Source organism: Bicyclus anynana, chromosome 14 (assembly GCF_947172395.1).
Source record: "Bicyclus anynana chromosome 14, ilBicAnyn1.1, whole genome shotgun sequence".
Classification (NCBI taxonomy): domain Eukaryota; kingdom Metazoa; phylum Arthropoda; class Insecta; order Lepidoptera; family Nymphalidae; genus Bicyclus; species Bicyclus anynana.
In genome coordinates, this window is record NC_069096.1 from 4,752,129 (window position 1) to 4,771,173 (window position 19,045).

The 19,045-nt window shown below is 38.1% G+C and overlaps 1 protein-coding gene across 3 annotated transcripts in view; it reads left to right on the plus strand.

Annotated features, from left to right (window-relative positions):
* Window positions 1-19,045, plus strand: part of LOC112050821 (glutathione hydrolase 1 proenzyme) — a 59,011-nt gene that overhangs the window by 37,832 nt on the left and 2,134 nt on the right. For all 3 annotated transcript variants that reach the window (XM_052885507.1, XM_052885506.1, XM_052885505.1), the window contains 7 exons: window positions 1,946-2,166; window positions 5,511-5,700; window positions 7,934-8,137; window positions 14,828-15,077; window positions 16,454-16,644; window positions 17,550-17,790; window positions 18,464-18,577. In XM_052885507.1, coding sequence (XP_052741467.1) covers window positions 1,946-2,166; window positions 5,511-5,700; window positions 7,934-8,137; window positions 14,828-15,077; window positions 16,454-16,644; window positions 17,550-17,790; window positions 18,464-18,577 — 1,411 coding nt within the window. The remainder of the gene's footprint in view (window positions 1-1,945; window positions 2,167-5,510; window positions 5,701-7,933; window positions 8,138-14,827; window positions 15,078-16,453; window positions 16,645-17,549; window positions 17,791-18,463; window positions 18,578-19,045) is intronic.

The window sequence follows — 19,045 nt, forward strand, 5'->3', positions numbered from 1 at the left end:
AGATCCTATACAATAATTGGTCTTAATGAGGCCCGCACCGGCCACATAACGCCGCCACACGGCACTCGCGCGATTATTATACTGCATGTATGGGTAAAAAAAGTAGCAGCCATCAACCTCAAGTGTCGACCACCGGCCACAAGTGGCTGTCGCGCGTTTCAGCTACTTTTGTGGCCCCTTCTTGCTTCTTGTAGCCGCGTTTGTGGCTGTCGCCTGTGGCCCGTGTGCGGCGACACTTACGCAGTCACTTATAAATACATGCATACTTGTGCAAAATATGTATCAGAGCGTGCTGTTCATAAATGCAAGAATGCATTGCCTACCCTTAGAATATACGAACTCATTATTGAAATTTGGTATATTTTGGCACAGTGTCTACCCTGATTTAAAACGTTGTGCACGCCGATGATAGGTATGTACTTTTGTTTGTACCTTAGTTTAGTCTATCTCTATTTCTGAAAAGAAAAAGAATCTTTGAGCTGGATGTGTAATACTCCAGTCTTAACAACATTATGAATGTCTCTAGTGGGGGATACTCATGTCATACCAACATCAAACCTAAAACCCATCTGCTCATAGTCTTTTTGACTGATTGCACGATATTTCATGGAACAAAAAAATAAGTTTGAATATGAAATTGCTTCTGGTGCTTAAAGTCCATAATTCCAGTAAGTACTTGAACACTTTTAACAAGCGTTCAAAATCGTACGGCCTGGATAAATTACCACAAACAAATTGGCTGTTAAATTATATTGATTCCTTATTAGAGAGGAGACGACTTGGAACCTTGGTGGTTCCAAGTCGTCTCCTCTCTAATCAGCCAATGTGGTTTAGTGGGCTTAGATTAAAATGACAATGTTTATCTATGTACCAATTACATGTTATTGACCGGGTTAGACGGCTTCGTCCTCCGAGGTTACTTCCTCATACAACCATATTCCAAATACGGGTCGCTACTAAAAATTTTTCGGAAGACATGAAAATCCAAAATTTCATAGCTTGACCCAGCACTAGAATTCAGGTTATTTCAAGATCAACATCCCAAAAGGCTAACTGTAGAATCATAGATTTCTAAAGTATTCAATCAATTAGGTTAGGTTATTGACATCATCATCAGCATATTTAAACGTCCTACTACAGGGCCAAGCCTCCTCCATATAAGAGAGGGGATATGGAGTATAGACCCACCACGCTGCTCTAATGGCGGTTCAATCAATCAATCAATCAATCAATCAATCAATTTATTTATTTGCAGTTACATGCATTATATAGGTATACAGGTGGTCGGTAGATGTAGATGATAAATGTATCTTGCCAATTTGGCATGCAAACTATTTATTAAGTATTTAATGAGGCAAATGACAATTTCACCATTTAAAATTTCCATCCGGTTTGCGGGAGGGTGTAAAATTCATTGACCAGTATCACTTCCAAAAATTCATCTTCCCTTTACATGTAGGGAAGGTAGGTGCTCTAAAAAAATATTTAATGTAGGTACATACTCATCCGGTCCGGGGCATGCTCCTCCAACTTTTCAGTTGTGTGCATATTAAGAAATTATGGAAGAATATCGTGAAACCAACATTCCAGTGAATTTTCTTAATTCTCTGCTCAAGTGAAGTCTGCCAATCCGCATTGGACCACGTGGTTACCACGTGGTACCACGATTATGGACCTAACCCCTCTCATCCTGAGAGGAGACTCGAGCTCAGCAGTGAGCCAAATATGGGTTGATAATGATGATAATGATGATGACATACCTAGTCATGCTAAATATACAGCTTATCTAGTAGTAATAGTCTCTGCAATAAACCGCGGACAGACTGACGGACGATCGGACAGACTGACATGACGAAATTATAAGGGTGGGTTCCTTGTGGACTACGGAACCACAATGGACCAAAGAGGCATTATTACCATTATTGATATAGAAGTTTCTTTTCAGACACATCCTATCCATAAACGGATCCGCAGTAGACGCTACCATCGCCGCCATGTTCTGCAACGGTCTGCACAACCAGCAGAGCATGGGCCTCGGAGGAGGGTTCTTCATGACGGTCTACGTCAAGGAGGAGGAGAAGGCCTACACGATCATCGCGAGGGAGAAAGCACCAGCCGCAGCTTCTAAGGACATGTACAATGGGAACTTCGACAAAGCTTCCAAAGGTATTTTTTTTTTACAAATTAGTCCTTGTCTTTTTGACACATTCGTTGCGGTACGAGGTCAATTGACCTCGTACTTCTAGCGGCTTACGAAGAGTTACGAAGAGTTACGGGGTCGATGGACCTCGTAACACCCTACAAAGGTTTAGTACGAGGTCAAAAAACCTCGCACCGCACCAGAGGAAAGTACAGAAAAATCAGTGCCGCAGCGAACGTATTAATAGGACTTCAGCGGCGTCACCGGGGGGTTTGGGCGAGCGCAGAAGCATCGCCTGATGGGGCCCGAAGGCAGAAGCAGAGTAGATGGGCGGAACGACTCTCTAAGGGTGTCTTCCTCTGACCTCGGCTTAGAGGGCCGTTCGGGAAGGGTGTTTTGGCCTGAGTGTATCAGTCCCAGCGCCCCCGAGATCGTGAGTTAAAAACCCTAAAAGCCATTGACTACAATCTCACCTGATGGTAAGTGATGATGCAATCTAAGATGGAAGCGGGCTAACTTGTTAGGAAGAGGATGAAAATCCACACCCCTTTGGGTTTCTACACGACATCGTACCGGAACGCTAAATAGCTTGAATTTTACTAAAAATTTATCTGAAAAAAGAAGAAAAAAAAGCTCAGTATTGTCGTAAGCTCAGTTTTGACGGCCTCCGTGGCGCAGTGGTATTCGCGGTGGATTTACAAGACGGAGGTCCTGGGTTCGATCCCCGGCTAGATTGAGGTTTTCTTAATCGGTCCAGGTCTGGCTGGTGGGAGGCTTCCAAGCCGTGGCTAGGTACCGGTAATGACGTACCGCCAAGCGATTTAGCGTTCCTCCTCCTAACAAATTAGCCCCCATCTTAGATAGTATCATCACTTACCATCAGGTGAGATTGTAATCAAGGGCTAACTTGTAAAGAATAGAAAAATAAAAAAGTATGTCTGACCGTCACAGGCAGTTATATTAAGTGTGTTAAACTATATGAAAATTATATTACACCTGATAAAACATTCTATGACTCGCTAATGTGTACTCAGTCAACCTAAATCCCGGTCAACACTCTGAAAAACAGCTATTGTGCTAAAGCTAAGGTTTCACAACGTTTTGTTTTAAAAACGCGTTACCAACAATAATAATTACATTGTATAGGTTAGCATACCTACTTAGAACAATGTAAAATAATTTACTGATAATAACTTTGATAGCCTACATCCATTTGTGTTAAATATTTTTAGAATTCCGCAGTCGAAGTCGTAGGCAGATGGAGCGTACGGAACACGACGGTGTCGTAGCCGCTCCAAATACAAAATTTAAAAACGAATACACTATCGAGTCAGTTCGACACGAAGCGTCGCAATAACTTTCAATATCATTCAAGAAAAATGACATCTTATGTTTTTAAATATTTTGAAAACTGGTTACAAAAACTAAAGAAACAAGATGGAGTATTTTTTTTATTGTTGTTTGTGTTCAATTTTGCAATACAAATTAGGAAAATATTGTATATTAGGCGTATGTCAAGGAAACGCGTGACGTATTGTTTTTTTTTATGGATTTCACCACCTTCACCACGCTGCTTGTAAACGCTCTGTATCGTCTTTACTCTGTGCTACTTACAAAGATGTTAGTAGGTAGACGCCGAAACATTCCAATTTAAAAAAATTCCGTCCTAAAGTATCTAAATAAATAGCATAAATTACATTTCGTAATTATATTTTAAAGCATTTTACTCTCGAAAGTGCTTTTATAAGTTCCCGAATCAGTTGGTACGAATTCGCTTTACTTTCATGCGAAATTTCTCCAAAGCTTTCTCTCGATCTGGTTCGGCAGATGAAATGCGCTTACGCCTGTTGCCGTGTGGTTTCTAATATGCGAAGTGATCGGTATTGTAGGTGTCATGCAAAAAGAGCGTTGCAATGAATTGATGTTTGTTTGCACAACCTTTGTGTAGAATTCGGTCATTGATCTCATTCAATTAATGCCTGTATGTTGTATTAAGGTCGCCATTGACGGTCAATTATTCTCACGTTTCTGAAAAGCAAACGGCAGTACCCACGCGACATACTATACAAGTCATGTACGCAATGACCAACACACGATCAATTATAGTCGTGGGTGCTAGAGAAACGTGAGAATAATTGACCGTTTGTGGCTAGCATTATGCTTAATTCACTGGTGATAAATTTATGAAGATTTTAGTCAATGAACCCTTTTATTGTAAGTAGTAAATATATAATACGATAAAAAATATATTAAATAAATTTTTAGTAGAGTAAAATAAAGATAAAGCATTACTTGGAAGATAAGATAAGTTAAGTTGCTTTTGTACACCATTGTTAGGCATTTCTGACAAGACCAATGAAGGGTAATCTAATTAAAACATACAACAAACCACGAATTATTTACCATTATTTATTTTGTCTCGTTATTAACCTAAAACGTCGGATCACCTAAATCTCGAAACTTAGTAATTATTATTGATTCTCGACCACTATTACCAAGTATCTACTTTCCGCTTAAACAATAATATTATGTCATGGGCAAAATAATGAAGCTTACGTTTTATAAAATTACGCCTCATTTTCAGCGGAATTTCAATTGTACTTATGATTTGACACGTACAATACAGTATTACGTGTTTCTGATTCATGCACATATACGATAGATAACACATTGTTACGTCATTAAAACGGAACAAAGCATAAGTACCTTTGTTTTTTATAATAGACTAGCCAACGCCCGCGACTTCGTCCGCGTGAAATAAACCAAACGTCCAATTTTAATAATTCGTAGACCAAATATTATCTGCGTAAACTGTAATTAGTGATGAAATAATTTATTTTGATAAGGATTAATAGCATGAGTAAAATAAATACGTTTTTAATGTAGTCTAAAAAAATACAAGATTTTTACTCAACATATATTGGCATAATGTGTCGCGGACTTTTTTGTAGATATTTATAAGATCTACAATTGATTAGAACATTTTATGTTTCTATATTTTATAGTTTAGACAGCGTACGCAAAATAAGTAATTTTTCTGGTTGATTTTTTGTCCGAAAAACCCAAATATCTTACGGAACCCTATTTTTTTCCAAAATAAAATTTAGCCTATGTTACTGGTGGATAATGTAGCTTTCGAATTGTGAAAGAATTTTTAAAATCGGTCCAGTAGTTTCTGAGCCTATTCATTACAATCAAACAAACAAACGAACAAACATACAAACAAAGTTTTCCTCTTTATAATATTAGTATAGACTAGCAGACGTAGCGCGGTTTCACCCGTGTGGTTCCCGTTCCGGCAATCATCATTAGCAATCATCAGAAGCAACAATTTTTTTTTTTTTTTTTTAATTTATTGTTTTTTAACTAGGTCCTCTATCTGTCGGCGTTCCCGGAGAGCTGCGAGGCATGTGGGCGGCGCACAAGCGGTGGGGCAAGCTGCCTTGGGAGAGCCTGGTGAAGCCTACTCTGGAGTTCTGTCAATACGGCTTCACCATGTCGAAAGCCTTGTACGACGGCTTGGAGACCGCTCCGTATGTGAAAAATGATCCTCATTTGAGGTGAGTGAAAGCATCATACAGCGCTACCTGCAAGTTTCCTACTAATATTATAAACGCAAAAGTTTGTATGGATGTTTGTTACTCTTTAAAGCCGCTACTACTGAAGCGATTTGGCTGACATTTGGAATGGAAGTAGATTTTATTCTGGATTAACACATAGGCTACTTTTTATCCCGAACAAATCCATGGTTTCCTCAGATTTGCGAAAACTGATGATTTTGATGATATGAATGTTTGTTACTCTTTCACGCCTCGACTACTGAACCGAGTTAGCTGAAATTTGGTATTGACATTTATATTATAGCCTGGATTAACACATAGGAACCTTCTCACAATACGCGTTGTCTCAAGGATCACTGTCTTGTGTATCCGACCCTTGATCCAACGATCTAGCCAAAGCTTCTTAAGGTCGAAGCTTTTCGCTATATGACAATGGACTTTAAATTATTAATAGATTAGTCAACTGTTGTTTTATTATTATTTGACATTGTACTTAATTGATTTTTGTTTTGGTAATTTAATGATTACTTTGAAAGTAATAATTAAGAACGTTAACAAAATTATTTTTAATGATATTTTGATACTAAATAATATTTTTTCACATAGGCCTCACAAATTGTATTTTTTTATTTAATTTTATATTTTTATTTAAGTACCTAATTACATATTTGCTTAATTTTTTTTTAATATAAATTGTTGTAAGTGTGCAAGAAATGACCAATGGAAATAGCATTTGATTCTAGGTATGTATTCTTCAGCAAACAAAGAATTGAAATGAATTGAATTGAAAATAAAATCACATTCCCCACCTCAATATCAAATTGCTTCTATACCTAGCAAAATTTAAACAATTTTCAACAGACTTCCAATCATAGTAATTAAATAACATGTACTTAGAAACCATATAACAGAGTAGACTCGATGCGTAAATAGGTAATTAATAGGCAGAATATTCATAGCACGATGATAGGAACATTGTAAGGAATCGATAATAGAGTTAAGATATAATAAACATATAACATTGTATAGACTATAATAAACAATTATCGACCTGTTTACTAAATACTTAGGTCAGCTTTCAAGGTGACCAGAACATTTAATATTTGTTTTATAAACATTCAATCCCAATATTATTTAGCCACAAACGGTCAATTATTCTCACGTTTCTGTAGCACCCACGACTATAATTGATCGTGTGTTGGTTACTGCGTACATGACTTGTATGGTATGCCGCTTGGGTACTGTCGTTTGCCGTTATTACAGATTTAAAAATTGCGGGAGTTCACAGTCTGTTTTTCTGTAGTGTATATACATATATCAGAATTGCACTCGTGCGAAGCCTGGGATGGTCGCTAGTATATTATATTATATTCTACGTCTATACTTACTAATATTATAATTAAGTAAGGAAGCAAGTTTGTCTATCTGTTACGTTTTCTCGATCAAAGCTACATTACTGTATCTAAATGAATAAAATTGCTTGAAGTAATACAAAATTAATATAACTTTCAACTTTTAACTTGTTAATTAATAAAATATGTAAGTGCACTGTACTTTGACGTTAAAAATGCATCCAGGAAAAGATGTTTTGTTTAAAGAGGTAGCGCATTCACGGCATTTTTAACTTGAAATAGATTCTGTTATCAGGAAATGACAAAGGAAAACCTTGTATTTGCCTCGTCGCGTGGCCAAACGAACACGATCCATACAAAGAAATCGTCACATGACTCCAATCGATTATTTATTATATTTTATGAAACTATAGATGTAGAATTGGACCATTATTGCTTACGACTTCTAGCACTAGGTAAAGCCTTTTGGTTGTATACTAGGGTAGCAAGGCTGGGAACATGCCACGGAATAAGGGCCTAAGGACCCCCCCCCCCCCCTAGGCTGTGAGCTCAGAAATAATCTTAGGTACATTGTAAAAATTACGGACTAACTACGGATATTCTATAGAAACATTTAATTCTCACTAGAGTTTCCCCGATAAATTAACTCGAGAACTTAAATTAAACACCACAAGAAACTGCTAGACTATTCTGTAACGATACTTTTATTACTCGCAAGTGCGAGTTTCAAATTCACCTCTAGCTCTCTCTGTTTAACACGATACTATAGAATGAGAAAGATAGTGATGAATTCGAAACTCGCACTTTCGAGTTATACAAAACAACGTTAGAGAATAGCCGCTGCTTCGTAATATGAACAATTTCTTTCACGCTATTTTCAGGAAAATGTACTACGACACATCGAAGGACAAGTTCTTCAAGGCTGGCACGCTGATAAAGCCTACGGAGGCTTTCTGCAACACGCTCAAAATCATCGCCGAGAAAGGTGGTGACGTGCTTTACAACGGGACCCTTGCTGTCGACTTCTTAGAGGACTTGAACAGAGTGGGGAGCATCATCACGGCAGAAGACCTCAGAGATTACCAGTAAGCAGTACCCACTACCCAGCATTTTGATCCTTTCATTCCCAATGATTCACAGTTTTGATTTTAACATACTGGAGTATCTACATCATTGTCATGTTGCATGTAAATCGTGTGTTGGACCATATAGCTCTTTTGTGTTCGAGTTTCACGCGGACGAAGTCGCGGGCGTCCGCTAGTACGTATTTATTATATATAAGTATTTATATGTAGTTTTAAATACATAAATATAATATAATCCGCTATCTTAGAACCTTTACGTTTACACAAGCTATACGTTTACTTTGGGGATATGTAGTGATGAAAAACCTCTCTATAAACTTACAGCTTTCATAAAATTAGGAAGATCTGACACTAGCAGGTTAGGCCTTTAGATTATGTAGGTACCTTTTACAATAACTCAAATATCCACAACTAAAACGAATCGTGGAAGAAATAACAACTTTTCGCGTATTGACCGCCATAATGTTCTTCCGATGACAATTGGCAGGCAGTGATGATGATCATGATGACCTGATAGCGTTATTCATTATATAAGTAGGTTATAGATTTAAGTATAAATGACTTTTACAATATTCTAGAAGCAAATGATGTAGATGTATTAACGGCTGTTGGAAATAGATAACAATAAATACTCCGCTTAATATTGAAGATAACTTCGTTTTGTGTAAACATTTCTTACGATTCCTTATAAATTTTCCTCCACAATACTGCTATCGAAAATATATAAATATAACTAGCGGACGCCCGCGACTTCTATGTAAACTTTCAACTACCCCTACCCTACCCCCACCCTACCCTACCCTACCCCTACATTTTTTTATTTTTTTTTTCTGTCATAATAACCCTCTACTGAAAATAACAAACATATATACATATAGATATTAGTGATGTATTACAAAGTTATTCACGTAATCACGTAATTTACGTACGTCACGGGCAACTTTTACAGTAAATTTGTTATTGTAAATATTTATTGTTCCTCGACTTGGCAGTATGAACTGCCGTGCCCCCTGACATTGATATCATATCAGACCATCGTCTGATATGATATCACAATATAACAATCACAAGTCTCAAATCAGTGTTTCTCGCTTGAGAAAACAAAGTTATTTTAAAATCACAGACAGACATTTAATCATATGTAGGTATAAATAAAATTGAAGTCACCATCATATTAGCCTATAGATATCCACTGCAGGATATAGGTAGGCCTTTTGTAGGGACTTCCAAACATCACGATCCTGAGCCGCCTGGATCCAGCGAATCCCTGCGACTCGCTTGATGTCGTCAGTCGACCAACAATGCGTTTTCTAGCGCGGGGTCGCCATTCCAGCACCTTGAGACCCCAACTTCTTCGAACTATGTGTCCCGCCCATTGTCACTTCAGCTTCACGACTCTTTGAACTATGTCGGTAAATTTGGTTCTTCTAAGAAATATAAGTTTATCTTTAAATGGAATCTAGGACCTTTTAGTGTCTACATAGACAGGGCAGATATTCCAAATGCTTAATTACGCCATCTATTCTGACAAATAGTTTTATTTACCAATACAACTGTCCCATAAATAATTTCAAATGGGCTGTATCATGGACATAAAAATGATATATTTCTTATTTAATAGATAATCCGTCTGTACGAGTATGTATTAATATTAAATAGAATATTAATTCGGAATCTATTTTCTTAGGTTTATATGCAATGCAGTAACTTGATAGGTATGATTTTGATATAATTCTAATTAGATATTTTAGTATTTTATCATCGTAGCAGCGCCCGACAGGAAATAAATTTATAATAATATTAACTATATCTTTAACTATAAATAAAAAATTAGCTTAGGTACATGCTAATAAATTTTGCTAATTAAATGAAAAATCAAAGTAATTTGCATACCTACCTAGGTACCTTGTATGTAATAATTATTTTGCTTAATTTAAATAGTAATATCCTATTATGTTAAGGAAAAACGTATTAAGATATACCAAATAATCCATTTTATCTATTCGTTGTTGAGTTATACAGTTTAAAGATAAATATAATATGAACTTGGATATTTAATCAATTTCAGTAAACACATTGTTTGTCTCGGTATTATCACGTATTATGTAATCAGTTATGGAGGTAGGTACTTCTGACAATAATATTATTCTTTCCTATATTTTAAAAACAAATAAGGCCCACGTGACTTTAACCGCGTTCCATGTCAGATAACGGATGATATTGATAGTAGACCTTGACTGTGTTGTTTTATTTATTTATTTTATTTATGTTTTACTAACTGACCCCCACTACTTCGCACACAAAGATTATGATCAATTTTGAAATTTTATAATCTTATTTATTTTATAGGTACCTATCATAAATTAGTCAATATTGACCATAATTACCCGAATGTCTCGTAAAAATCAATATATTCAAACCTAGTCATCATCCCCAATCAATAATATGAAAGGGCCATGTCATCCCATGGGCTTATTTGACACGCACGAGTAAATCCCAAAATCATCTTCGGCTCCGCAGCCATATCTATATCTTTACTTGTAATAAATCTGTAAAGGGTGATTAGTGGTTGATACTGATGCCAAAAATGCAATCAGTAAAATTTTTGACTGTCTGTCTGTCTGTATGTTCGTTATAGAAACAAAAACTACTCAACAGATTTTAACAATACTTGGTACAATTATTCTTCATTCTCTGGGCAGGTTATAGTACACTTTTCATCACGCTACGATCAATAAGAGCAGAGCAGTGAAGGGAATTGTTGGGCAAACGGGAGAAGTTACTCAATTTTTTAAGCTTCCGTCGCGTGGTAGGGTAGGGGTAAGGTTGAGGTATGGTAAGAGTAGGGTAGAGGTAGGGGTAGGTTAGGGTAGGGTAGGGTAGGGTAGGGGTAAGGTTGAGTCCCTACTCATCCATTGTATGGTAAGGTAGCTGTAGAGTGGGAGTAGAGAAGGGTAGTAGTAGGGTTTTACGCGGACGAAGTCGCGGGCATCCGCTAGTCGTGCATATTCATGTTTACAACCCCCAGCTATACCTAGCATAGGTAAACCTACCCATGTAGGTAACTTGCTAGCGTGCGCGATTAAAATTCCTTGTCGATAGCATTTTATTACCATTTTACCCGCGAACCATAATAAATTAGATAAGAAGCAAAATAATATTATTACCTTCTACCTAGGTAATCCATATGAGACAAAACTTCATAATGACACAGTCTGTATCGGCGTCGGTATGTAAAATAATTAAAAAAATTGTTTGTAAGTCTGTTTACGATAAACTCGAAAACCACTAAACGGATTTTCTTGCTTTCTTGTAAAAAGTAACTTACAATATTACTTAATCCATATCTATATTTTAGTTTATTAAAAAAATCATAAAAAGCTGCAGATGAGAAAAGTAAAAAAACAATACTTTGTAGAAGACTTGGGTAGATTAAGTAAAAATCCAAAGAAATTTTTCGGGATTTGCCGTTGGTCTATAATTGGGCCCCCCAACTAATTTCGATACAGGGCTCCTCCAAGGCACGCTACGCCACTGGTTTTTATAAACAACAAAATATCCTTTCTACTAGATCTTTTAGATAGGAATACCAAGTTATTTTTCTTACAAATTTTCCTCTGACTCATTTTATAAATTAATATTTCACATTTTTGTTTAATTGGTATTTCAAAGAAAAATAATATTATTCATATTTTGATAATGAATAACAACTTTATACCAGCTGAGCAATGAAGTATGTATAGAATAAGTAGAATGAACACAATATGAGTCATTTACCTATAATTAAACAGACGTGCGAGTATGTTCTGTTGAGAAAACATCGATATGATGAAATGTTTGTTTTATATTGTATCACGTTGATATTTCTCGTTAAATTTAACTATCGTATTGAGAACAATATTTTATCTATAATCCCTCGGAACAACATGATTATAGGTACAGTGAGAAAGAAATCCTGGACAGCTATACTTAAAATACTTACAGTAGCAAACCAGACTCTATACGCCGTACCATGTTGTATCAAGCTAAGCTCCTTGTAAGCTGCACCATAACTAGTACCGTATTACCTAATAACAAGTTTGCGTAAGTACCTCGCTTATTTATGTAGATAAATATGTGCATGTTGCATGCTGTAAAAGAACTGAGGCAAGGGACATTACAAGAATGGAGTAAATGGGGATGATGACTAGGTTTGAATATATTGATTTTTACGATACATTCGGGTAAATAAGGTCAATTTTAACTAATTTATACATAAAAAGCAAAGATTGTCTGGATATTTGCAAAATAAATAAGATTATAAAATTTCAAAATCTATAAAAAAAAATTTATCGTAATTAACTAATTAGATGAAAATTCATACAGTTTTAAGTAGCTTCCTTACATTAAATGTGACATTTTTCAATAAATGAACTATAAACATAAACGCACAAATAACAAAGATATTAGTAATTTTGTTTGAACGCCCATACAAACCTAACGATCAGCGAGTCAACGACGTCACTAACTCGTGCCATTTTGTATGGAGCGTTTTTCAAGGATCCGCGGCAGCGCCGCAAATCTGACCCTTTAAATCCCTGTAGCTCCGAAAGTAATGATCGCGGATACCCCGTTACTTTTACAAAATTGCTTTGCTATTAGTATACTCTTAATTTATATACAATTTAAAAAACTGTCATCATCCCTATTGTGGTTGGAACGAAAGCAATAAACCGATACCTCATTCAAGATCTCCAAAAATGGACTTATTATGTAGATATATAAACTTACAAACGCATTAAAATCTTCGATCGTATCGATGTTTCATTGTTGTACCTAAAAATGTCGGTCTGTGTAGTTCAATGGCATAAAAAATAATATGTTTTTTTATATACTTACTCTTTTTTTATATTCTCTTTAAGTAAGGCTATCGATGTTAGGAGCGTTGTTCCGCTGAGCTGAGACAGTAACTTCCAAGGTATATGTATAAATAGGTATAATAAAAAAAAGAAATGCTGATAACTATTGCGGTCACAGACCTACATTCCAATTAAGTAGCTTACTTTATGTGATACTGAAAAAAAAAACAAATTGCGAATTGCGATATAGTTAGGTATGATCACAAATGTTATTTTAGTAAAAAGTAGTAAGTGAGTTAGGTATTTCTTGTCATTAGTTTAATAAAAAAAACATTTATATGCTTAGGCCGAACTTAGGTAGGTACCTACTTGTTGACTAATGAATATCTTGAAAAAAAAACAATAGTTCTACATCTAATTACCTATGTTATCGCCGCTTTCCAACGACTTGCGGTACGGACGGCTTCAGTGTGCTCGTGGCGTTCGAGCCGTCCACATCTCTTGTTGTGTAATTCTTTATGGGTTACTTGGGATAGGCGGGGAGAGTGACTTGAGTGGAAAAGGGGAGTGTTTGACATCAGTCAAAGGTACCTTTAACCCTACACACATCGTTCGCAAGTACGTGACTCCACTCAAGGTCATTCTCTGCCATTCTAGGGTCTTATTTTGGTTACAGTTTGATTTATTAATTAAGTTGTCCTGACAAGTGTTGTGAATCATAACCTTTGTTCGACATTAGTTTTCTTATATTTGTAATCACCTTTGAGTCCTATAACACCTATGTACATAACTTTTTTAGTTTGGTGTACAAATTTCTTAAGAAATTGAATCTTTAAGAAATTAAATATCACGTGTCTCAAACGGCGAAGGAAAATGTCGTGAGGAAACCTGCATACCTGAGAATTTTCATAATTCTCAGCGTGTGTGAAGTCTGCCAATACGCATTGGGCCAGCGTGGTGGACTATTGGCCTAACCCCTCTCATTCTGAGAGGAGACTCGAGCTCAGCAGTGAGCCGAATATGGGTTGGTAATGTTGTTGTTTTTGTACAAATTTAGTATACCTACTTAGTTAAATAGACCTCAAAAAAACTATTTTCAGACAAAGATTTTATACTATTAGATATGTTACGTACCGAAAAAATCACCGCAAAAAGTGATCCGAATTTAACTACTAAACTGAGCACACACACGCACTTTATTTACATTAGGTATTTATTTATAATTTTTATACTTCCTAAACACACAACTGATGATAGATGATATTTCGGTATTATTTGCTTAAATAACTATCGTTGTTTACAATGCGACTGAAAGAAATTAAGACAATAAGCCACTTATTATGTTCGCCTCAAATTCGACGAGTTAAAGTGTTTTTCAGATAGCATGGGTACGGTGACAGTTGCCTTATTAAGTTCCTAATACATACTATTATCGTGAATCGCGGCAAACTTTTAAGGGTGAAACTAACTGTCAATGTACCCATGCTGTCTGAAAAACACTATAGTGACATGTCTTTTTTTTAATTCTTTACAAGTTAACCCTTGACTACAATCTCACCTGATGGTAAGTGATGATGCAATCTAAGATAGAAGCGGGCTAACTTGTTAGGAGGAGGATGAAACTCTACACTCCTTTCGGTTTCTACACGGCATCGTAGCAGAACGCTAAATCGCTTGGCGGTACGTCTTTGCCGGTAGGGTGGTAGCCACGGCCAAAGCCTCCCACCAGCCAGACCTGGACCAATTAAGAAAATCTCAATCGGCCCAGCCGGGGATCGAACCCAGGACCTCCGTCTTGTAAATCGCGACGCGCCACGGAGGCCGTCTAATAGTATAATATCTTTGTTTTCAGGCCAAAAATCACAGACCCAATAGCAGTTCCACTGAGCAACGGCGACATCCTCTACACTCCGCCCCCTCCAAGCAGCGGGGCGGTCGTGGTGAACATACTAAACATCCTCAGCGGATACAACTTCACTGAGGAGAGCATCAACGGCACGGAGAACAAAATCCTGACGTACCACAGAATATTAGAAGCCTTCAAATACGCATACGCGGCAAGGACTAAGCTGGGTGATGAAGATTTTTTGGATTTGAACGAGGTAATAGCCGCGATCTTCAAACAGTGCGTGTTGCCAGTGATGACCTATGGTTCCGAGACTTGGTCGCTAACTATGGGCCTCATAAGAAGGCTCAGAATCACACAGCGGACGATGGAACGAGCTATGTTAGGAGTATCTTTGCGTGATCGAATCAGAAATGAGGAGATCCGCAGAAGAACCAAAGTCACCGACATAGCTCAACGAACACATAGTTCGAAGAGCCGATGGACGTTGGGGTCCCAAAGTGCTGGAATGGCGACCCCGCACTGGTAAGCGCAGTGTTGGCCGACCCCCTTACCAGGTGGACTGACGACATCAAGCGAGTCGCAGGGATTCGCTGGATGCAGGTGGCTCAGTATCGTGATGTTTGGAAGTCCTTACAAAAGGCTTATGTCCTGCAGTGGACGTCCATCGGCTGATATGATGATGATGAATAGCCGTGATAGCCAATTAGATATGACCGATCGATTCGGAGGGCGTAGCGTAGCGTATATAGTGGGCGGGCCGGGCCCACCCTAGGATACTGGGCTACTGATTTGAAATTCTATAATGGACGCCGAAATACTAATAATTTTACACAAAATATCATTCAAAATATCAAATAATAACAATAACATCTTATAACAAAGAAAACCCTATCAATAAAGATTTTGAAAAATATATTCAGACCTTTTCTGATACCTACCATGGATAAAAAAAATAATAATAAGTCAAGCCCTTTCAGAAGTCTGCGTCCACAATTATTGCTAACGAAATTTTTATATTGAGTGTCAACTCTGTTGTGATATGAAGGAACACCCTGGGGTGTTCCTGGGGTGTGGGCCTGGGCCCACCCCAGGAAATAATCCTAGATACGCCGATGGGGCGTAGCTTTGAATCCGGTCCGTGACATGCACCTCTAACTTTTCAGTAGGTAATGCATTTAAAGAACTTAAATATCACGCGTCTCAAACGGTGGAGGAAATATCGTAGGAAAATCTGAGATTTTTTTAATTCTTCACGTGCGTGAAGTCTGCCAATTCGCATTGGGCAAGCGTGGTGGACTAGCCTCTCTCATTCTGAGAAGATACTCGTGCTCAACAGTAAGCGGTATATGGGTTGTTAATGATGATGAATATAAAAGAACTAGCGGACCTTGTCAAGCTTCGCTTTGACTTATGTGCACTTTTTCCCTACCCCTATCCTATCCTACTCCCAAGGTGCTGGAATGGCGATCCCGCATTGGAAAGCACAGTATTGGTCGACCTCCCACTAGGTGGACTCAGGACATCAAGCGGATTGAGTCACCTGTGTCTAAGAGTGGACGTCCATAATCCATAACCCATAATCCGTTAATGATGATGATGATGAACTATCTATTTTCTTATACATTTCAGTTCCTACAAAACTTAACATCGCCTGAATACGGTATGGAGATCCGACTCAAGATCAACGACTCGTCGACCAGCAACGACACCAGTCACTACGGCATCGTAGAATACAGCAAGGAGGATTCCGGCACCGCGCACATCTCCGTCATCGCCGACAACGGGGACGCGGTCTCCATGACCAGCTCCATCAACTTTTAGTAAGCATCTAGCCATACGTGCATCAAATAGATCAGCAACGACACCAGTCACCATGACATCATAGATTACAAGGCGTACTCTGGCAACGCTCACGTCGCCGTCATTGCGGCCAACAGGAAGCGGTCTCCATGACCAGCTCCATCAACTTTGAGGAAACATCTAGCCATACGTGAATCAAATAGATCAGACAACGCTCAGATCTCCGTCATAGCCGACATCGAGGACGCGGTCTCTATGACCAGCTCTATCAACTTTTAGTAAGTCCTACCTATAGTCCTACCTATAGTCCTAGTGATACCTACGAGTATCTATATCCAACGGGTTGCAGCTAGCCGTTGGGTGCAGGCAACTGGAAACCGTGTTCTTTGGAAGTCCTCAAGAGTGGCCTCTGTCCAGCAGTGAATGTTGGCAGAAAATGATGATGATCATGAAGTACAACAAAAAAGGTAGATAGAAAACGAACGACAGCAGGAAACGAATGGAAAAGGAAAGTTCGTCGATATTTTTTAATCAACGGTCTTGATTAATATCGTAGATACAACATGTTGAAAATCACTGCTTAGAAGGAGCGGCAAACACGAGGAACGGAAGTGCCAAGAAGCTATGCTATGTAGTATCGTGAGGTTCGATCCTAGCTTGGGTTATAAATTATAAAGTTTATATTTCTTCCAAAAAAATCTCAATAGCACGTGCCTAGTGCTTTTAACGATCAATGTTTTGGCTAGGTAATGAATGCCGGCGTTTATTAACAGGCGTCGAATTTTAATAACTAGCTAATTTAACTTATAAACTTAGCTGCGACTTATAAATAAGTTAAAAAAATAGAACCTAATTGCTAGAACAAAGTCAAGGTCCAAGGGTTTCCACTGGTATCCGGAATTAATAAAGCTCGTCATAATTTCAGCTTCGGAGCAGGCTTCACAACGCTCAACACGGGCATTGTCATGAACAATGTGATGGACGATTTCTCCTCCCCCGGCTTGACCAACTACTTCGGCGTGAAGCCTTCGCCAGCCAACTTCATAGCTCCTGGGAAGAGGCCCTTGTCCTCGATGTCTCCAAGCATCATCGTGGACAGGAATACCAACGCTAAACTGATTATTGGAGCCTCTGGTGGGACTAAAATTGTCAGTGCTATTGCTTTGGTAAGTAAAAATTACCTACATAACAAGGTAAAGTCAATAAGGATTTTGCCCCAGTCACTCACGACCAAGTTTACGGTCAAGTCTGCAAGACGCTTACTTAGATCCGTATTAGAAACGACCTTCACCCATGTGTTTATTGGATGAAGGGTAGGCATAGGAGCAGAGTTGAAAGCTGCCGATCTGTTGTCCAGAATGCCTAGTGGGAGTTTTCAATGTTTTCATACTGTGACGATCGCGTAAACGTAAACGCGAATTTATATGGAACTGAAACAGTTGTGCAGTAGTGCCACTAGATGGCGCTGTTTCAATTCCTTGGAAATTCGCGTTTACGTTTACGCCACACTTATTCAAACTGCCACTAGGCCCTCTGATCGCAAAAGATTGTAGCCCAAGTTAGTTCCGGTTAGAAAAAAATACTTTCGGCCCTATGCACTAGGTGTAAAAGGACCTATAGAAAGAATAAGGCGTTATTTACGACGTAATCGAATATTCCTTCTCCAATACAAGTTCGTAACGAGTTCTCAGGTCGGCATTGCAATTTTGCATATAATATGAATTGCTCCCCACTGATCTAAATTCCCTAGAAAAGGCTACACATCCATCAATCAAAGTCATGAATACTGTTATTTATTCCAAATACTTAAAGTACTCATAACATTTGTTTTATGTACAGGTAACAATGCGCAAGTTATGGCTCGGACAGACCATCAAACAAGCTGTGGACGAAGCTCGCATTCACCATCAGATCTACCCCATGAACGCCCAATACGAATATGGAATTACTGAAGTGAGTGTAGAATAAAAAGTTTCATATGAATGTATGCTCTTTCCTAATAGTTGTTAAGTTGCCAAGTCAAACTACGTAGATATAGCATATATTAAAAATTTATTGATCGTAATAGACAAGGAAAACAGTCATTTGATCTCACAGGGACGCAGCTAGGGGTGTGTTATTATAATTACTATATAAGTCTCTACCAATCAAACAAGTGGAAGGAAAGAGACCTCGGGGACGTAGCCCGATGCGTTGGTCAGATCAAATCCGCACCACTCTCGATACAAAAGTACACGATGCTCTGCAAGTCGCGAAAAGCCGAGCCGCATGGCGTGACATCGTGCGGAAAAAAGTTATGAATGTGTGATAGGGGTCACGACCCTCAGTAATGAGGAACACGACGCGGAGAGAGATAAGTCTCTACCAATATAAAACTAGAGAAACATATCCTGCAATTATTGTGCTGCTATGCCTCAGTCA